Source organism: Petromyzon marinus, chromosome 64 (assembly GCF_048934315.1).
Source record: "Petromyzon marinus isolate PM22_M1 ecotype Great Lakes invasive population chromosome 64, UKy_Petmar_22M1.pri1.0, whole genome shotgun sequence".
Classification (NCBI taxonomy): domain Eukaryota; kingdom Metazoa; phylum Chordata; class Hyperoartia; order Petromyzontiformes; family Petromyzontidae; genus Petromyzon; species Petromyzon marinus.
This window is the reverse complement of record NC_133730.1, coordinates 10569840-10589486: the sequence shown is the minus strand read 5'-3', so window position 1 is coordinate 10589486 and position 19647 is coordinate 10569840. Positions and strand designations below refer to the sequence as shown.

Genomic DNA, 19647 nt, shown 5'->3' with positions numbered 1-19647 from the left:
AAGTGAAACGTTAAATAGACTTTAATGTAATAAACGGCGGTGACGCGGAGACTCAAAGTGAAACGTTGAGTCGGCTTTAATGTAATAAACGGCGGTGACGCGGAGACTGAAAGTGAAACTTCGATTTGCACAAGCTAATCCCTCAGCTATTTCAATGCTAAATTACTAGTTGCCTCTGTGGATGTGTAGGTTTTGACTTTAACATAGCCATTTCTGTGACCAGTCACAAGCTAATCCCTCAGCTATTTGATATGTAAACCCCCTTTGTCAAGGTGCCTCACTTCTCCCAACCAGCTTAAATTCTCTACGAATCTTAACAGCGTTAATTGAAGCTCTGTGGATGTGTAGGCCTTTACTTTAACATCTATTTCTGTGACCAGTCACAAGCTAATCTCTTAGCTATTTCAATGCTAAATTACGAGTTGCCTCTGTGGATGTGTAGGTTTTGACTTTAACATAGCCATTTCTATGACTAGTCACAAGCTAATCACTCAGTTATTTGCACAAGCTAATCCTTTAGCTGTTTCAATGCTAAATTACTAGTTGCCTCTGTGGATGTGTAGGTTTTGACTTTAACATAGCCATTTCTGTGACCAGTCACAAGCTAATCCCTCAGCTATTTGATATGTAAACCCCCTTTGTCAAGGTGCCTCACTTCTCCCAACCAGCTTAAATTCTCTACGAATCTTAACAGCGTTAATTGAAGCTCTGTGGATGTGTAGGCCTTTACTTTAACATCTATTTCTGTGACCAGTCACAAGCTAATCTCTTAGCTATTTCAATGCTAAATTACGAGTTGCCTCTGTGGATGTGTAGGTTTTGACTTTAACATAGCCATTTCTATGACTAGTCACAAGCTAATCACTCAGTTATTTGCACAAGCTAATCCTTTAGCTGTTTCAATGCTAAATTACTAGTTGCGTCTGTGGATGTGTAGGTTTTGACTTTAACATAGCCATTTCTGTGACCAGTCACAAGCTAATCCCTCAGCTATTGATATGTAAACCCCTTTGTCAAGGTGCCTCACTTCTCCCAACCAGCTTAAAAGTCGCTACGAATCTTAACAGCGTTCATTGAAGCTCTGTCGTCCCGACAGGTCTGTTCCTTTCACCTGAAGACGGCCGCTTGCGTTGTGGCCGAAACGTCGTGAGAATTTTATTGTGTTATTTTATTATGTTATTCTCATTCTACGTGACTTTACCGAAAGAACCAAAGAAGATGAAAGTGAAACGTTAAGAGTCGGCTTTAATGTAATAAACGGCGGTGACACGGAGACTCAAAGTAAAACGCTAAGAGTCGGCTTTAATGTAATAAACGGCGGTGACACGGAGACTCAAAGTAAAACGCTAAGAGTCGGCTTTAATGTAATAAACGGCGGTGACACGGAGACTCAAAGTGAAACGCTAAGAGTCGGCTTTAATGTAATAAACGGCGGTGACGCGGAGACTCAAAGTAAAACGCTAAGAGTCGGCTTTAATGTAATAAACGGCAGTGACCCGGAGACTGAAAGTAAAACGGAAACCGGAGACGAGCGGCCGCTACGGCACTTGCGTGCGGCGCCACGTGGTGAAAACACGCGTTGCGACGTCACAACGCGTCGCGACGTCACAACGCGTTGTGATGTCACACGCGTCACGATGTCACACGTGTCACGATGTTACGTGACATCGAACGCATCGCGACGTCACAACGCGTCGCGACGTCACAACGCGTTGTGATGTCAGACGCGTCACGATGTCACGTGTCATGATGTTACGTGACATCGAACGCGTCGCGACGTCACAACGCGTCGTGATGTCACACGCGTCACGATGTTACGTGACGTCGCACGCGTCGCGACGTCATGCGTGATGTCATACGCATCGTGACGTCGCCCGCATTGACGCCCACACGTGTCGTGATGTCGCCACGCATTGGCGTCACACGGGTCGTAACGTCGCCTGCATTGTGACGTCACACGCGTCGTGGCGTTGCAACGCCACACGTGTCGCGACATGTATGACGTTGCACGTCATGAGTGTGACGTCGCATATCACGTGTGACATCATACGCGTCGTGACGTCATAACGCCTCACAATGTCGCACAAACTGTGACGTCACACCCGTGGTGACTTCACAGGGGGAAACGGGGTTAGAGGGCAGCATCGGGGAGAACTTCCCTCCACCCAGCCCGCAACACTGACCCGAGACACACGGCACTACCACTACACACCACCGTCACACTCCTCACTGCCCTAACCGCACCTCACCCCAAGCCTTGCCCTGTACTGCCTGCGGGGCACGGTGCGGTTCCCACTATCACCCTGGAGGCTCCACACTGTCTCTTCTGTGGAGAGACTGGTCCCTGTCAGAGTAACGTGTAGTTCGTGATGGGCTGAAGAGTACTGAAGGATGCTTTTGCCTCTTGGTGTTCGCGTGGCTGTACATGTGTGTCTGCCGTGCCTCAAATATGAGAAGAAGTAGCCATCCCAACCGAGTGGCTGGCTCAGGGTGTATAAGTTGAGGAATTACAAGAGGCGATACAAAGTCTGGGACCAGGATAAGCGTTGGACAGAGATGATCTACCAAGTGAACTGCTGAGGGAGGATGGCGTTTGTGTGCAGACTGCTCTGTATGACATCATAATAACAGTCTGGAACACTGGATCAGTGAAGCAGGATTGGAAGGATGCCCTGATGGTCCCCCTCTTTAAGAAGGGAGAGCACACAGATTGTAACAACTACAGGGGCATATTCCTCCTCAGTGTGCCAGGAAAGGTCCGAGCAAGGATTATTGAACATCGCCTTGCTAGGTGCTCTGAAAGGCCCCATTGCAGTTTCATGTTTGGGCTATATTCTCTCTCTGTGTGCAGAGGTGTAGGGGATTTCGAGAGGACCTCCATCTCTGCTTTATTGACCTGGCCAAGGCCTATGGTACCATCATGATGGTGGGCAGGCCCTGTTCACCTTGACGTGCAATGGTATGTCCTCTGACTTATACATTATAAATAATAATAACAATGCAAATGTTATTCTATCCTAGGATCGCAATGCGCAATGCATGAAAAGCAGGCGACAAAAACCGAACCAGGTCAACTGACCAAACTAAAGAGTGAAGGCCACTTTAAAGAGATGGGAATTCAAAGCAGACTTAAATCTATCTACCGACTCTGCATTGCCCTGATTTCAAGTGACAAGGCGTTCCATAGCTTGGGTGCCACGCTAACAAAAGCCCGTTCACCAAATAATCGCAACCGAGATCTGGGAGTGGTGAGCAGTTAGAGATCAGAAGATTCTTAACGACCTTTATGGAATATATAAAAGTATTAGTTATTTAACATCATGTTCGACCATGTAGTTCGATAAAATGTCCATGGCTGTACAAAAGGAATTTCCATCGAGTACAAATGCAATTGGAGGTTGATCGACGGATGGCTCCCTATTGGCCAACCACATTATACATGCTGATGATCTGGTGAGTGCTACTGAGTAGTTGGAGGCTTTGCTGCTGAACCTGGAGCGTGCTACTAAGAGATGGGGCCTTACCATGAAATATTCCACCCCCTAAACTCCCTCTGTGTGACTGGGCAGTTGTGGAGAGAGTGGTGAGGTTTCTGTACCTGGGCAGTGTGCTTATGACTGGTTCCGGTTTTGCAGCAGAGGTCTCACTCTGAATCAGTCGAGCGGCAATATCTTTTCATCGGCTGCAAACGCTGCGTGGAAGCTACCTGGTCTGTCGCTCCACACGAAGGTTCGGGTCTTCTCGGCCACAATTATACTCTCCATTCTCTATTCTTGCCTTGAAAGGAGACATCTATGCTCGTTTGAAATATTCAGGAAAGCCAGTAAAAATAATCCTGGGTTTAACCTGCAGGCTGAATTGTGTGAGTAGCTCACAGATCCTTGAAAGATCTGGACACAGTCCCATCGGTGAGCTCCTCCGGCAGGCAAGGCTGCGTTGGCTGGGTCATGTACCCCATATACCCAGCCAACGCATGCCCAAACAGCTTCTGTTTGGTCGGATAGAGGGGGCTAAACGGGCACGGTATGGGCAAGAGAAGAGATGGAGTGATGTGGTACAGGAGGATGTGGAGCTGAGTGGACTTGCCGATGACTGGTACCAGCGGTGTCAAGATCGGCCTCTGTGGAGGAGGCTCGTGAAGGACGCTACTGGGCAGTTGGAGGCAGCCGCCCTCCAGCAACAGCGGAGAGCAGTGGAGTAATGCTCACAACAACGAGCGGAGCGCTAGGCGGCTAAAACACAGCAAGTTGGCACAAGGGGGCACAGGTGGTGCTTCGGCCAGTCATCTCAGCCAACCCACGATACCTGCTGGGTCCGTTCCGTGACCTGCCAGCGAGCCTTCACTTTACGTGCCTCCAAAGTGCACCTAGCCTGGCACAAGCGCCGTGGTGACGTCACTGCCACTTTGTGCATATACATTTGTGTGAGAGTGGTTGTGTGTGTGTGCGTATGTATGCGCGAGCGTGTGTACGTGCGCGTGCATGCACGTGCATGCGTGTGCATGTATGTGTGTGTGCGCGTGTGCATGTGCGTGCATGCGTTTGCATGTATCTGTGTGCGTGCATGCGTGTGCATGTATCTGTGTGCGTGCATGCGTGTGCATGCGCGTGCATGCGCGTGTATGCGTGCATGCGCGTGTGTGCATGAATCTAGCGTGCGTTCTTGATCGCCTCCTTGGCGGCCACGATGAGCGGAGTGAGGCTGGACAGCGGCTTGGCCAGTTTCAGGAATGGATGCTGCATGCGCACGCACACACAAAGACAAAGGTCCCCCATGTAGCCTACACAGCGGCTGTTGGGGCAAGTGCCATGAACAAGTAAGACCCACGAAGACCGCCGATGGCGCACGAGCTGGCTAGAGCTGTGCGGGCGCCACGTGTCCCACTCGAGCGACTGGCAGCAGACTCTTGAGCAATGCGATGTGTGGCCAATACCACTTCCCTTGTGCAAACCCAGAGGAGAGACATGCAGCAGAGGAGGGGGGGAACAAACTCCACTCACTCTGAACCACAAGGGTAGAACACACTCACTCACACTCACAACACTCACTCTACAACACAGGGGTAGAACACACTCACTCACACTCACTCACAACACTCACAACACTCACAACACTAACTCACTCCACAACACAGGGGTAGACCACACTCACTCTCTCTACAACACAGGTGTAGAACACACACTCACAACACTCACTCACTCTACAACACAGGGGTAGAACACACTCACTCACACTCACAACAATCACTCTACAACACAGGGGTAGAACACACTCACTCACAACACTCACTCTACAACACAAGGGTATGACACACTCACTCACAACACTCACTCTACAACACAGAGGTAGAACACACTCACTCACACTCACAACACTCACTCACAACACTCACTCACAACACCCACTCACTCTGCAACACAGGCGTAGAACACACTCACTCACACTCATTCACAACACTCACTCACAACACTCACTCACTCTGCACCACAGGAGTAGAACACACAAACTCCACTCACTCGCAACACTCACGCACTCTGTAACACAGGGGTAGAACACACTCACTCACAACAATCACTCACTCTGCAACACAAGGGTAAAACACACTCACAACACTCACTCTACAACACAGGGGTAGAACACACTCACTCACTCACACTCACTCACAACACTCACTCTGCAACACAGGGGGAGAACACACTCACTCACACTCACTCACAACATTCACTCACACTCTGAACCACAGGGGTAGAACACACAAACTCCACACACTCACAACACTCACTCACAACACTCACTCACTCTACAATACAGGCGTAGAACACTCACACTCATTCACAACACTCACTCACAAAACTCACACTCTGCACCACTGGAGTAGAACACACAAACTCCACTCACAACACGAACTTACTCTGTAACACAGGGGTAGAACACACTCACGCACAACAATCACTCACTCTGCAACACAAGGGTAGAACACACTCACAACACTCACTCTACAACACAGGGGTAGAACACACTCACTCACTCACAACACACAACACTCACTCACAACACTCACTCTACAATACAAGGGTAGAACACACAAACTCCACTCACAACACTCACACAACACTCACTCACTCTGCAACACAAGCGTAGAACTCACTCACTCACTCACAACACTCACTCACTCTGTAACACAGGGGTAGAACACACTCACACTCACAACATTCACTCACAACACTTACAACACTCACTCTGTAACACAGGGGTAGAACACACTCACAACATTCACTCACAACACTCACTCTGTAACACAGGGGTAGAACACACTCACACTCACAACACTCACTCTACACCACACTCTGCACCACAGAAGTAGAACACACAAACTCCACTCACTCACTCTGCAACACAGGGCTAGAATACACTCACACTCTCTCACAACACTCACACTCTGAACCACAGGGGTAGAACAAACTCACTCACACTCACAACACTCACTCACAACACTCACAAAACTCACTCACTCTACAACACAGGGGTAGAACACACTCACACTCACAACGCTCACTCACTCTGTAACACAGGGGTAGAACACACACTCATTCACAACACTCACTCACTCTGCAACACAGGGATAGAACACACACTCACTCACACTCACTCACAACACTCACTCACAACACTAACTCACTCCACAACCCAGGGGTAGACCACACTCACACTCACTCACAACACTCACTCTCTCTACAACACAGGTGTAGAACACACACTCAAAACACTCACTCACTCTACAACACAGGGGTAGAACACCCTCCACTCACACTCACAACAATCACTCTACAAAACAGGGGTAGAACACACTCACTCACAACACTCACTCACAACACTCACTCTACAACACAGAGGTAGAACACACTCACTCACACTCACTCACAACACTCAAAACACTCACTCACAATACTCACTCACTCTACAACACAGGGGTAGACCACACTCACACACTCACAACACTCACTCTGCAACACAGGGATAGAACACACTCACTCACACTCACTCACAACACTCACTCTACAACACAAGGGTATGACACACTCACTCACACTCACTCACAACACTCACTCTACAACACAGAGGTAGAATACACTCACTCCCACTCACAACACTCAAAACACTCACTCACAACACTCACTCACTCTACAACACAGGGGTAGAACACACTCACTCACACTCACAACACTCACTCACTCTACAATACAGGGCTAGAACACAAACACTCACTCACAACACCCACTCACTCTGCAACACAGGCGTAGAACACACTCACTCACACTCATTCACAACACTCACGCACTCTGTAACACAGGGGTAGAACACACTCACTCACAAAACTCACACTCTGCACCACAGGAGTAGAACACATAAACTCCACTCACAACACTAACTTACTCTGCAGCACAGGGGTAGAACACACTCACTCACAACAATCACTCACTCTGCAACACAAGGGTAGAACACACTCACAACACTCACTGTACAACACAGGGGTAGAACACACTCACTCACACTCACAACACTCACAACACTCACTCACAACACTCACAACACTCACTCTACAACACAGGGGTCGAACACACAAACTCCACTCACTCACAACACTCATACAACACTCTCTCACAACACTCACTCACTCTGCAACACAAGCGTAGAACTCACTCACAACACTCACTCACTCTGTAACACAGGGGTAGAACACACAAACTCCATTCACTCGCAACACTCACACACTCTGTAACACAGGGGTAGAACACACTCACACTCACTCACAACATTCACTCACAACACTTACTCACAACACTCACTCTGTAACACAGGGGTAGAACACACTCACACTCACTCACTCTGTAACACAGGGGTAGAACACACTCACTCATAACATTCACTCACTCACAACACTCTGTAACACAGGGGTAGAACATACTCACTCACACTCACAACACTCACTCACTCTACAACACAGGGGTAGAACACACTTACTCACACTCACAACACTCACAACACTCACTCACTCTGCAACACGAGTAGAACACACTCACTTACACTCACAACACTCACTCACTCACTCTACAACACAGGGGTAGATCACACTCACACTCACAACGCTCACTCACTCTGCAACACAGGGGTAGAACACACTCACAACACTCACTCACAACACACACGACACTCACTCACTCTACAACACAGGGGTAGACCACACTCACTCACAACACTCACTCACTCACTCTACAACACAGGTGTAGAACACACTCGCACTCACAACACTCACTCTGCAACACAGGGGTAGAACACACTCACTCACACTCACAACACTAACTCTCTCTACAACACAGGTGTAGAACACACACTCACAACACTCACTCTACAACACAGGGGTAGAACACCCTCACTCACACTCACAACACTAACTCTCTCTACAACACAGGTGTAGAACACACACTCACAACACTCACTCACTCTACAACACAGGGGTAGAACACCCTCACTCACACTCACTCACAACAATCACTCTACAACACAGGGGTAGAACACACTCACTCACAACACTCACTCTACAACACAAGGGTATGACACACTCACTCACTCACAACACTCACTCTACAACACAGAGGTAGAACACACTCACTCACACTCACAACACTCAAAACACTCACTCACAACACTCACTCACTCTACAACACAGGGGTAGAACACACAAACTCCACTCACTCACATCATTCACTCACAACACTCACTCTGTAACACAGGGGTAGTACACACTCACTCACAACACTCACTCTACACCACACTCTGCACCACAGAAGTAGAACACACAAACTCCACTCACTCACTCAGCAACACAGGGCTAGAATACACTCACACTCTCTCACAACACTCACACTCTGAACCACAGGGGTAGAACATACTCACGCACACTCACAACACTCACTCACAACACTCACAACACTCACTCACTCTACAACACAGGGGTAGAACACACTCACTCACACTCACAACACTCACAACACTCACTCACTCTGCAACACGGGTAGAACACACTCACTCACACTCATAACACTCACTCACACAACACTCACAACACTCACTCACTCTACAACACAGGTGTAGAACACACTCACAACGCTCACCCACTCTGCAAAACAGAGGTAGAACACACTCACACTCACAACACTCACTCACAACACTCACTCACTCTACAACACAGGGGTAGAACACACTCACTCACAACACTCACTCACTCTACAATACAGGGCTAGAACACACACACACTCACTCACAACACCCACTCACTCTGCAACACAGGCGTAGAACACACAAACTTCACTGAATCACAACACTCACTCACAACACCCACTCTACAACACAAGGGTAGAACACACTCACTCACACTCACAACACTCACTCACAACACTCACAACACTCACTCACTCTACAACACAGGGCTGGAACACACAAACTCCACTCACTCACAACACTCACAACACTCACTCTCTCACAACACTCACTCACTCTACAACACAGGGCTGGAACACACAAACTCCACTCACTCACAACACTCACTCACAACACTCACTCACTCTGCAACACAGGCGTAGAACACTCACACTCATTCACAACACCCACTCACAACACTCACTCACTCTGCACCACAGGAGTAGAACACACAAACTCCACTCACTCGCAACACTCACGCACTCTGTAAAACAGGGGTAGAACGCACAAACTCCACTAACAACACTCACTTACTCTGCAACACAGGGGTAGAACACACTCACTCACAACAATCACTCACTCTGCAACACAAGGGTATAACACACTCACACTCACAACACTCACTCTATAACACAGGGGTAGAACACACTCACTCACACTCACTCACAACACTCACTCTACAACACAGGGGTAGAACACACTCACTCACAACAATCACTCACTCTGTAACACAGGGGTAGAACACACAAACTCCATTCACTCGCAACACTCACACACTCTGTAACACAGGGGTAGAACACACTCACTCACTCACAACACTCACTGACTCTACAATACAGGGCTAGAACACACACACTCACTCACAACACTCACTCACAACAATCACTCACTCTGCAACACAGGGGTAGAACACACTCACTCACAACAATCACTCACTCTGCAACACAAGGGTAGAACACACTCACACTCACAACACTCACTCTATAACACAGGGGTAGAACACACTCACTCACACTCACTCACAACACTCACTCTACAACACAGGGGTAGAACACACTCACTCACAACAATCACTCACTCTGTAACACAGGGGTAGAACACACAAACTCCATTCACTCGCAACACTCACACACTCTGTAACACAGGGGTAGAACACACTCACTCACTCACAACACTCACTGACTCTACAATACAGGGCTAGAACACACACACTCACTCACAACACTCACAACAATCACTCACTCTGCAACACAAGGGTAGAACACACTCACAACACTCACTCACAACACTCACTCACAACACTCACTCACTACAATACAGGGCTAGAACACACACACTCACTCACAACACTCACTCACAACAATCACTCACTCTGTAACACAGGGGTAGAACACACAAACTCCATTCACTCGCAACACTCACACACTCTGTAACACAGGGGTAGAACACACTCACTCACTCACAACACTCACTGACTCTACAATACAGGGCTAGAACACACACACTCACTCACAACACTCACTCACAACAATCACTCACTCTGCAACACAAGGGTAGAACACACTCACAACACTCACTCACAACACTCACTCACAACACTCACTCACTACAATACAGGGCTAGAACACACACACTCACTCACAACACTCACTCACTACAATACAGGGCTAGAACACACACACTCACTCACAACACTCACTCACAACAATCACTCACTCTGTAACACAGGGGTAGAACACACAAACTCCATTCACTCGCAACACTCACACACTCTGTAACACAGGGGTAGAACACACTCACTCACTCACAACACTCACTGACTCTACAATACAGGGCTAGAACACACACACTCACTCACAACACTCACTCACAACAATCACTCACTCTGCAACACAAGGGTAGAACACACTCACAACACTCACTCACAACACTCACTCACAACACTCACTCACTACAATACAGGGCTAGAACACACACACTCACTCACAACACTCACTCACAACAATCACTCACTCTGCAACACAGGGGTAGAACACACTCACAACACTCACTCACTACAATACAGGGCTAGAACACACACACTCACTCACAACACTCACTCACAACAATCACTCACTCTCCAACACAAGGGTAGAACACACTCACAACACTCACTCACAACACTCACTCACAACACTCACTGACTCTACAATACAGGGCTAGAACACACACACTCACTCACAACACTCACTCACAACAATCACTCACTCTGCAACACAGGGGTAGAACACACTCACAACACTCACTCACAACACTCACAACACTCACTCAGACTCTGTGTAGTGACATCACGGATGTAGCGACATCGTGAATGTCACTCAGTAATGCCGGCTCTAGCGAGGCACGGCATAAGATGTGCTCACATCGTGGACATCACGTGTGTAGTGACATTGTGAATGTCACTCAGTAATGCCGGCTCTAGCGAGGCACGGCGTGCGATGCATTGTCATAGGGGACACCCCGTAGGTGGGTGTAGTACCAGCCCTAGAGAGGGCTCGGTGAGCGCTGGGATAGCGCTGAGTGGCACCACACGTGGCGTGCTGAGCTGACTCCTACAGGAGGGAGTGTGAGAGTGTCAGCCATGGGAAGAGGTTACCCTGGGCCATGGCACTCTGGTTGTCCCTGGAAGTCACGTGACCAGTAAGATCTACACAGGGCCCCAGGTGGAGGCTAGGGGATGGTCACGTGACTGGGTAAGATCCGACGGGAAAGGTTGAGAGAGAGCCAGAGCTCTCTTGAAGGTGGGCGTGGCCAAGGGCGGGGCCGGCCACGGCCCGGGAGTATTTAAGCGGGGTCCTCGGGGGAACCGGGGTTCAGCGTTGCTACTGTCATCTGAACATCTACGATCTACATTCTACGTCGTCCAAGAAGAAGTCACCAACACGTGGCGTGGACCCAAGCCAGGGTCTCCGTTCGTGGTAGCTAAACTCCTCGTGTGTTAGCGTAGTTAGCCCGGTGGTCCACCACCATGGGTTATCTGGTGGAAGGGCAGTAACCCTTCTGTGTTATGGGTTGGTGAATAATAAATGTGTTGCCTTCAAAGAGAAAGTCTGTGACTCAGTTGAGCCCACTAAATCTGCACCACAGGGGTAGAACACACAAACTCCACTCGGAGTTCAATTCCCGCCCGCCACCAACCAGTGACGGACATCTCAACCGGTTCCCCCGGGGAGCTCTCCGAGGGGGGTCAGCAAAAGAATCTGCTTCTGGCGGCAGCGCGCTCCAACGCCGGCCGGCAAAACTCCCCGGCTAACGGGCACACTTGCCCCGGCAGCCTGCTGGAGGCTACGCAGGCAGGGGGCGCTTTGCCTGTGTGCGGGCGCGTGCCGGCGTGCGGGCAGGCACCTGCAGGAGATCGTGCGCCGAGCCACGCGTCTCGGCCTCGATGGCGAGGCAGCGACCCAGGAAGTCGTGGAAGGTGGGGGACAGCTTCTCGGGGGTCTGCAGCTTGGGTGTCCCGTTGGTGGCGATCAGGTAGAGAGCCTGCAAAGACAAAGATCCTCCCCCACCCCCCCCGCATGTAGCCTTAATAGACTATCAGGGCAAGTGCTGTTAGCGAGCAGCACCAATGAAGGCCGACATGGCGCGCTAACGGGGTGGGTGGCCAGCACCATGCCCGGTCGGCACCATGCCCGGCCGACTTTGTCTCCCCAGTGGCGATGTTTACACACCGCAACAGGCACTAATTTTGAGGCCGAGTTGACCTAGTGGAGGCCGAAGACCATTTCAGATAATTGTCACCGATGTTGGCCGTGAACGGGAATCGAACTAAGGTCGCCAGGTTCGTAGGGCAGCTGCGCTAACCACTGTACCACCGCTCGGTCATCCACTCACTCACCCTGAGTGGGTTCTTGTAGATTTATGGTGGATCACCCTCCACCATCTCACTCACCTGCTCACTCACTCACCCACTCACATGTTCACTCACACGCTCACTCACCCACTCACTCACCGACGCACTCAACTGCTCACTCATCCGCTTACTCACCTAACCACTCACCTACCCACTCACCTACTCACTCACATGCTCACTCACCCACTCAATCACCTGCTCACTCACCCGCTCACTCACCTATGCACTCACCCGCTCACTCACCTACCCACTGACTCTCTCACCCACCCACTCATGCGCTCACCCACCCACCCACCTGTTCACCCACCCATTCACCTGCCCATCGACTCACCTGCAGACTCACTCACCCACCAACCCATCCACTCACCCACCCATTCACCCACCTGCTCAACTGCCCGCTCACCCTGATTGGGTTCTCATTGAGGTAGGGCGGCTCTCCCTCCACAGTCTCACCTACTCACCCACTCACCCGTTCACTCACCCACTCACCCACCCACCCGCCCACTCACGGACCCGCTCACCTACTCACCCACCCACTCACCCATTCACTCGCCCACCTACCTACCAGCTCACCCACCCACCCACTCACCCTGAGTGGGTTCTCGTTAAGGTATGGCGGCTCCCCCTCCACCATCTCGATGGCCATGATGCCGAGGCTCCAGATGTCCACCTTGGGGCCGTAGGCCTTGCGCGTCACCACCTGCGGGTCACAGCCACGGATTCGCGAATCTATCTGTGCGGCGCTCTGAGCGTGGCGCTCGGCTTCAACACGGGAAAATCGGTTGAGAGAGATGACTACTGGCGAAACCTGACTAACTCTCACAGCCAGAGCGAGCGATGAGGTCCCTCTCTAAACTCACCGGGGGTGAGTGCTGGATGCGAGTGAGCGTGAGCGTTAGAGGGCGCTGCTAAATCTCACGGTGAGGGGATCGCTCCCTCAGCTCACCGGGGATGAGCGAGCTGACGACGATCGGCGTTCAACTCTCGCACCGTGCCGAACACAACACGTGGCCAAGGGACGTTGTGTTTTTTTGTTTATCCACGTAGGGTTGGCGGAGGGGTAACACGACACAAATTTGTTGTCCAGGTCCCACTCCCGAGAGGCCCAACCCAGCGTATCCATTGTGAACAAGAGGACCGGCTGGGAATCCCATGGGAGACGGGACCAGCGGGGAAGGCAGCGCTGATTTAGCATGTTTCATTGAACGGTTACAATCATGCACAAATTTGCAGGGCACTGAATTCCAAAACCAAATCATATAACATGAGAGTTGACACTGACACAGTAATTAAAATGATCAAAATATCGAACATTGCGGGAGTAACTGATAAACTAGCCAGATGTTTGGAAAAACAAAACATCCAAGTCAATTTTGGCACGGTACAATAAAACACAGAAATTAATATCTGGTATAAAATATGTATCACCGAAGCTATCAACAGAAGGTGTGTACAGGATTAATTGTGGCAAATGCTATGTTGGGCAAACAGGACAAATGATCAGCACGAGACTAAAAGAACACCAAAAAAAATATGAAGTACTCCTAAAAACAACTGTCAGCAGTAGCAGAACACGCGTGCCAACAAGGACACTCCGTTGATTTTGATAATGTTGAAGTTCTGTGCAAAACTAGCTACTACTGGCTGAGACTAATTGGATAATCTATCGAAATTGAGAGAAATGATAATTATTTTAACCATTCGGATAGCTACGGGCGTATTGCTGCTTGGAAGCGAATCATCAAGTAATAAGTGCATGCCTATACAGGTCACCGTACTTCAGTATGGATTCACGTTGATAACAGGCACGGCTATTTAGTGCACACAATCGACAGGAGTTACAATAACAATGGGCTTGCACAATGAACGTTAATTACCATATAAACAACCAGAAAACGGCATCGGACACCCATTGTAATTTATATGAATTCATTAATCCTCCCCCCCACCTCGCGCAAGAAGGGCTCGCAAGTGACGTCATCACATCTACGCCTCTATTTAAGGGACTAAACAGGAGGAGGATTTCTCCACAAATCTGTCTGGCGCCTGATGAAGCCGGTTGTAATTACCGGCAAAACGTCGTACTCAGATTGTCAATGTTGTGGCTTGGCTGTCCAACACACCGGTGTGCTGTATTGGTGACGAATTGACCACGTTCTGTTTACGTGACAACCCTTACTAATTGGCTGTGTCGGGTGGTGGCAGGTTTAATGGCACATTTATATATTTACGCGCTCTAACCCAAAAAGCCTCCATTGTGGATGATGTTGGTCGCGAAAGCCTCCTACGAGGTGGTGTTAAACTGGCGAGCGATTAGGCAGTGGCTGCCGAGCAGCTGAACCCGGGGCGGCCCACGCCCGGGCGCCGTGCCGGCAGGTCGCTAACAGAGCCCTTGGCAGCGCGTGTCTGTGTGGAGGCTACGCCGGGGATGGTGTCTCCGTGTCTCTCCGTGGCCCACGCCCAGGCGCCGTGCCGGCCTTCGTGGGCGGCAGGTCGCTAACAGGGCCCTTGGCAGCGCGTGTCTGTGTGGAGGCTACGCCGGGGATGGTGTCTCCGTGTCTCTCCGTGGCCCACGCCCGGGCGCCGTGCCGGCCTTCGTAGGCGGCAGGTCGCTAACAGAGCCCTTGGCAGCGCGTGTCTGTGTGGAGGCTACGCCGGGGATGGTGTCTCCGTGTCTCGCCGTGGCTCACCTCGGGCGCCATCCAGTAGGGGGTGCCCACCATGGTGCTGCGCTTGCTCTGCTCCGGGGAGATCTGGGCGCAGAAGCCGAAGTCGGCTGTGGGGACACGGGGGTGGAGGGGCGGGCACGGGAGGGGCGGAGGGACGTGGGGGGTGGGGGGCAGAGGAGGGGTGCAGACGCAAGTCGAGGGATAAGTTGGGGGTCAGAGATACGGCAACACTCAGGGACACACTGTGTGAGTGTGTGTGAGTGTGTGTGAGTGTGTGTGAGTGTGTGTGCGTGAGTGTGCGTGAGTGTGCGTGAGTGTGTGTGAGTGTGCGTGAGTGTGCGTGAGTGTGAGTGTGCGTGAGTGTGCGTGTGTGTGAGTGTGTGTGAGTGTGTGTGAGTGTGTGTGAGTGTGCGTGAGTGTGTGTGAGTGTGTGTGGGTGTGTGTGAGTGTGTGTGAGTGTGTGTGGGTGTGTGTGAGTGTGTGTGAGTGTGTGTGTGAGTGTGCGTGAGTGTGTGTGAGTGTGCGTGAGTGTGCGTGAGTGTGTGTGAGTGTGCGTGAGTGTGCGTGAGTGTGTGTGCGTCAGTATGGGAGTGGGGAGCGAGTGGTGAGTGAGTGTGAGAGTGAGTAGGGAGTTTGAGCGGTGAGCGAGCAGTGAGTGAGTGTGAGTGGTGAGTGGATGGTGAGTGAGCGGTGAGTAAGTGTGAGTGTTGAGTGGGCGGTGAGTGAGCGGTGAGTGAGTGTGAGTGGGTGGTGAGAGAGTATTGAGTGAGTGTGAGTGTTGAGTGAGTGGTAAGTGAGCAGTGAGTGAGTGTGAGTGGTGAGTGGGTGGTGAGAGAGCAGTGAGTGAGTATGAGCGGCGAGCGAGCGATGAGTGAGTGGTGAGTGAGCAGTGAGTGAGTGTGAGTGTTGAGTGGGCGGTTATCAAGCAGTGAGTGAGTGTGAGTGTTGACTATGGCGGTGAGTGAGCAGTGAGTGAGCGTGAGTGGTGAGTGGGTGGTGAGAGAGCAGTGAGTGAGTGTGAGTGTTGAGTGAGCAGTGAGTGAGTGTGAGTGTTGAGTGGGTGGTGAGAGAGCAGTGAGTGAGTGTGAGTGTTGAGTGAGCAGTGAGTGAGTGTGAGTGTTGAGTGGGCGGTGAGCGAGCAGTGAGTGAGTGTTGAGCGAGCGACTCACTGAGCTTGACGGAGCCGTCCATGCCCAGCAGGACGTTGTCGCTCTTGATGTCACGGTGGATCACTTGCCGGGAGTGGAGGAACTCCAGCGCCTGCAGGCACTGGGGGGGATGATGGGGGTAATGAGGTCACCATGGGGTATTGTGGCGTAACCGAGGGTAACGTAGAGAACACGGCGTCATGTGTGGAGGGTAACGGGGGCAACGGGGCGGGGGGTGGTGGTAACCGTGGTAACGTAGAGAACACGGCGTCACGTGTGGAGGGTAACGGGGGCAACGGGGCGGGGGGTGGTGGTAACCGTGGTAACGCGCCCCACCTCGCGGCACACGGCGGCGATGTGCCCCTCGTCCATCAGCGTCTCCGTGACGACGTCGGTGAGGGAGCCCCCCGCCAGGTACTCCATGACGACCCAGAGCTCATCCTCCACCAGGTAGCTATGGCAACGGGGACCACAATGTGTTAAACCCTGACCCCACTGTGTTAAACCCTGACCCCACTGTGTCGAACCCTGACCCCACTGTGTCGAACCCTGACCCCAGTGTGTCAAACCCTGACCGCACTGTGTCAAACCCTGACCCCACTGTGTCAAACCCTGACCCCACTGTGTCAAACCCTGACCCCACTGTGTCAAACCCTGACCCCACTGTGTCAAACCCTGACCCCACTGTGTCAAACCCTGACCCCACTGTGTCAAACCCTGACCCCACTGTGTCAAACCCTGACCCCACTGTGTCAAACCCTGACCCCACTGTGTCAAACCCTGACCCCACTGTGTCAAACCCTGACCCCACTGTGTCAAACCCTGACCCCACTGTGTTAAACCCTGACCCACTGTGTCAAACCCTGACCCCAAAGAGTCAAACCCTGACCCCACTGTGTCAAACCCTGACCCCACTGTGTTAAACCCTGACCCCACTGTGTTAAACCCTGACCCCACTGTGTCAAACCCTGACCCCACTGTGTCAAACCCTGACCCCACTGTGTCAAACCCTGACCCCACTGTGTCAAACCCTGACCCCACTGTGTTAAACCCTGACCCCACTGTGTCAAACCCTGGCCTCACTGTGTTAAACCCTGACCCCACTGTGTCCAACCCTGACCCCAAAGAGTCAAACCCTGACCCCACTGTGTCAAACCCTGACCCCACTGTGTTAAACCCTGACCCCACTGTGTTAAACCCTGACCCCACTGTGTCAAACCCTGGCCTCACTGTGTCAAACCCTGACCTCACTGTGTCTAACCCTGGCCTCACTGTGTTGGGACGCACCTGTCCAGGTAGTTGACGATGTTCTGGTTCTGGTTCTCCCGCATCACCAGGATCTCGTTCACGATCAGCTCCTTCTTGGGCTGAGCTTGCAGGTTCATCTGCTTGATGGCCACCTAGGGGTAGAGACAGGGCATCCGTATCTCCCGTCATCTCCATCCCTCCCCGTGTCTCCCATCACCTCCATCCCCGTGTCTCCCATCACCTCCATCCCTGTGTCTCCCATCACCTCCATCCCTCCCCGTGTCTCCCACCACCTCCATCCCTCCCCGTGTCTCCCACCACCTCCATCCCTCCCCGTGTCTCCCATCACCTCCCTCCCTGTATCTCCCATCACCTCCCTCCCCGTGTCTCCCACCACCTCCATCCCTCCCCGTGTCTCCCACCACCTCCATCCCTCCCCGTGTCTCCCATCACCTCCATCCCTCCCCGTGTCTCCCACCACCTCCCTCCCCATGTCTCCCACCACCTGCCTCCCCGGGTCTCACCTCGTGACCTGTGGTTGTGTCCATCGCCGTGTAAACTGTGCCCGAGGCCCTGGAGAGAGAAGGGGGAGTGGGAGATTGAGAGAGGGCAGGGAGAGGGCAGGGAAAGCGAGGAGGACCAGGAGTGAGTAGATGTCACGTGGAGGCTAACGTGGCCCAGGCAGTCTTCTGTATTGGCCACGTGTATCACCTCATCATCACCAGATCTTGGTCCAAATAATTTTATGCTGCCATCCTGGACCAATAGCAACCCTAATGAGTGGGTGAGTGATTTGGTCAGTGAGTGAGTGAGTGAGCATGTGAGTGGGTGAGTGGGTGAGCGGTTCCGTACATGAGAGAGTGGCTGTGTGTGGGGGGCGGGGGGTGTGGTATGCGGGGTTTTATGTGGAGTGTGTGTCGGGGGGGGGTGCGCAGTGTATGCATGGGGGGGGGGGGGGGTCCTGGCAAGGATTATTCAACGTCGCCTCGCCAGGCACGCTGAGAAGAGGCTTGCGCAGCCCCAATGTGGTTTCAGGAAAGGGCGGTCCTGCACAGATGCCATATTTTCTGTCCGTCTGCTACAGCAGAGGTGTAGGGAATTCCTACAAGACCTACATCTCTGCTTTATTGACCTGGTCAAGGCCTATAATACCATCAGTAGGCCTGGGCTCTGAGTTGTTCTTCGTGCTTTTGGAGTCCCTGACCCCCTGCTCACGATCATTAAGGACCTTCATGATGGTGAGCAGGCCCGGGTAAAACTACGTGGCCGGGAGTCAGAGCCATTCCCTGTACACCTTGGGGTGCGACAGGGATGTCCTCTGGCTCCCACATTATTTAACATCTATTTTGACCACGTAGTTCGTGAAGCCTTCAATAGCTGTACCGGGGGAATCTCCATTTGGTATAGATATAATGGGAGGCTGATCGATGCC

The 19647-nt window shown here is 51.6% G+C and overlaps 1 protein-coding gene across 1 annotated transcript in view; it reads right to left on the bottom strand.

The window, feature by feature from the left end:
- Positions 1-1225: 1225 nt before the first annotated feature.
- Positions 1226-19647, bottom strand: part of LOC116956279 (serine/threonine-protein kinase PAK 2-like) — a 45048-nt gene continuing 26626 nt past the window's right edge. Inside the window, exons 9-16 of the mRNA XM_032977741.2 lie at positions 18740-18788; positions 18255-18367; positions 17304-17421; positions 16989-17088; positions 15841-15926; positions 13740-13850; positions 12643-12780; positions 1226-4736 (exon numbers count right to left, since the gene is read on the bottom strand). Of these exons, the coding sequence (XP_032833632.2) occupies positions 4650-4736; positions 12643-12780; positions 13740-13850; positions 15841-15926; positions 16989-17088; positions 17304-17421; positions 18255-18367; positions 18740-18788 (802 nt within the window). The 3' untranslated portion in view covers positions 1226-4649. The remainder of the gene's footprint in view (positions 4737-12642; positions 12781-13739; positions 13851-15840; positions 15927-16988; positions 17089-17303; positions 17422-18254; positions 18368-18739; positions 18789-19647) is intronic.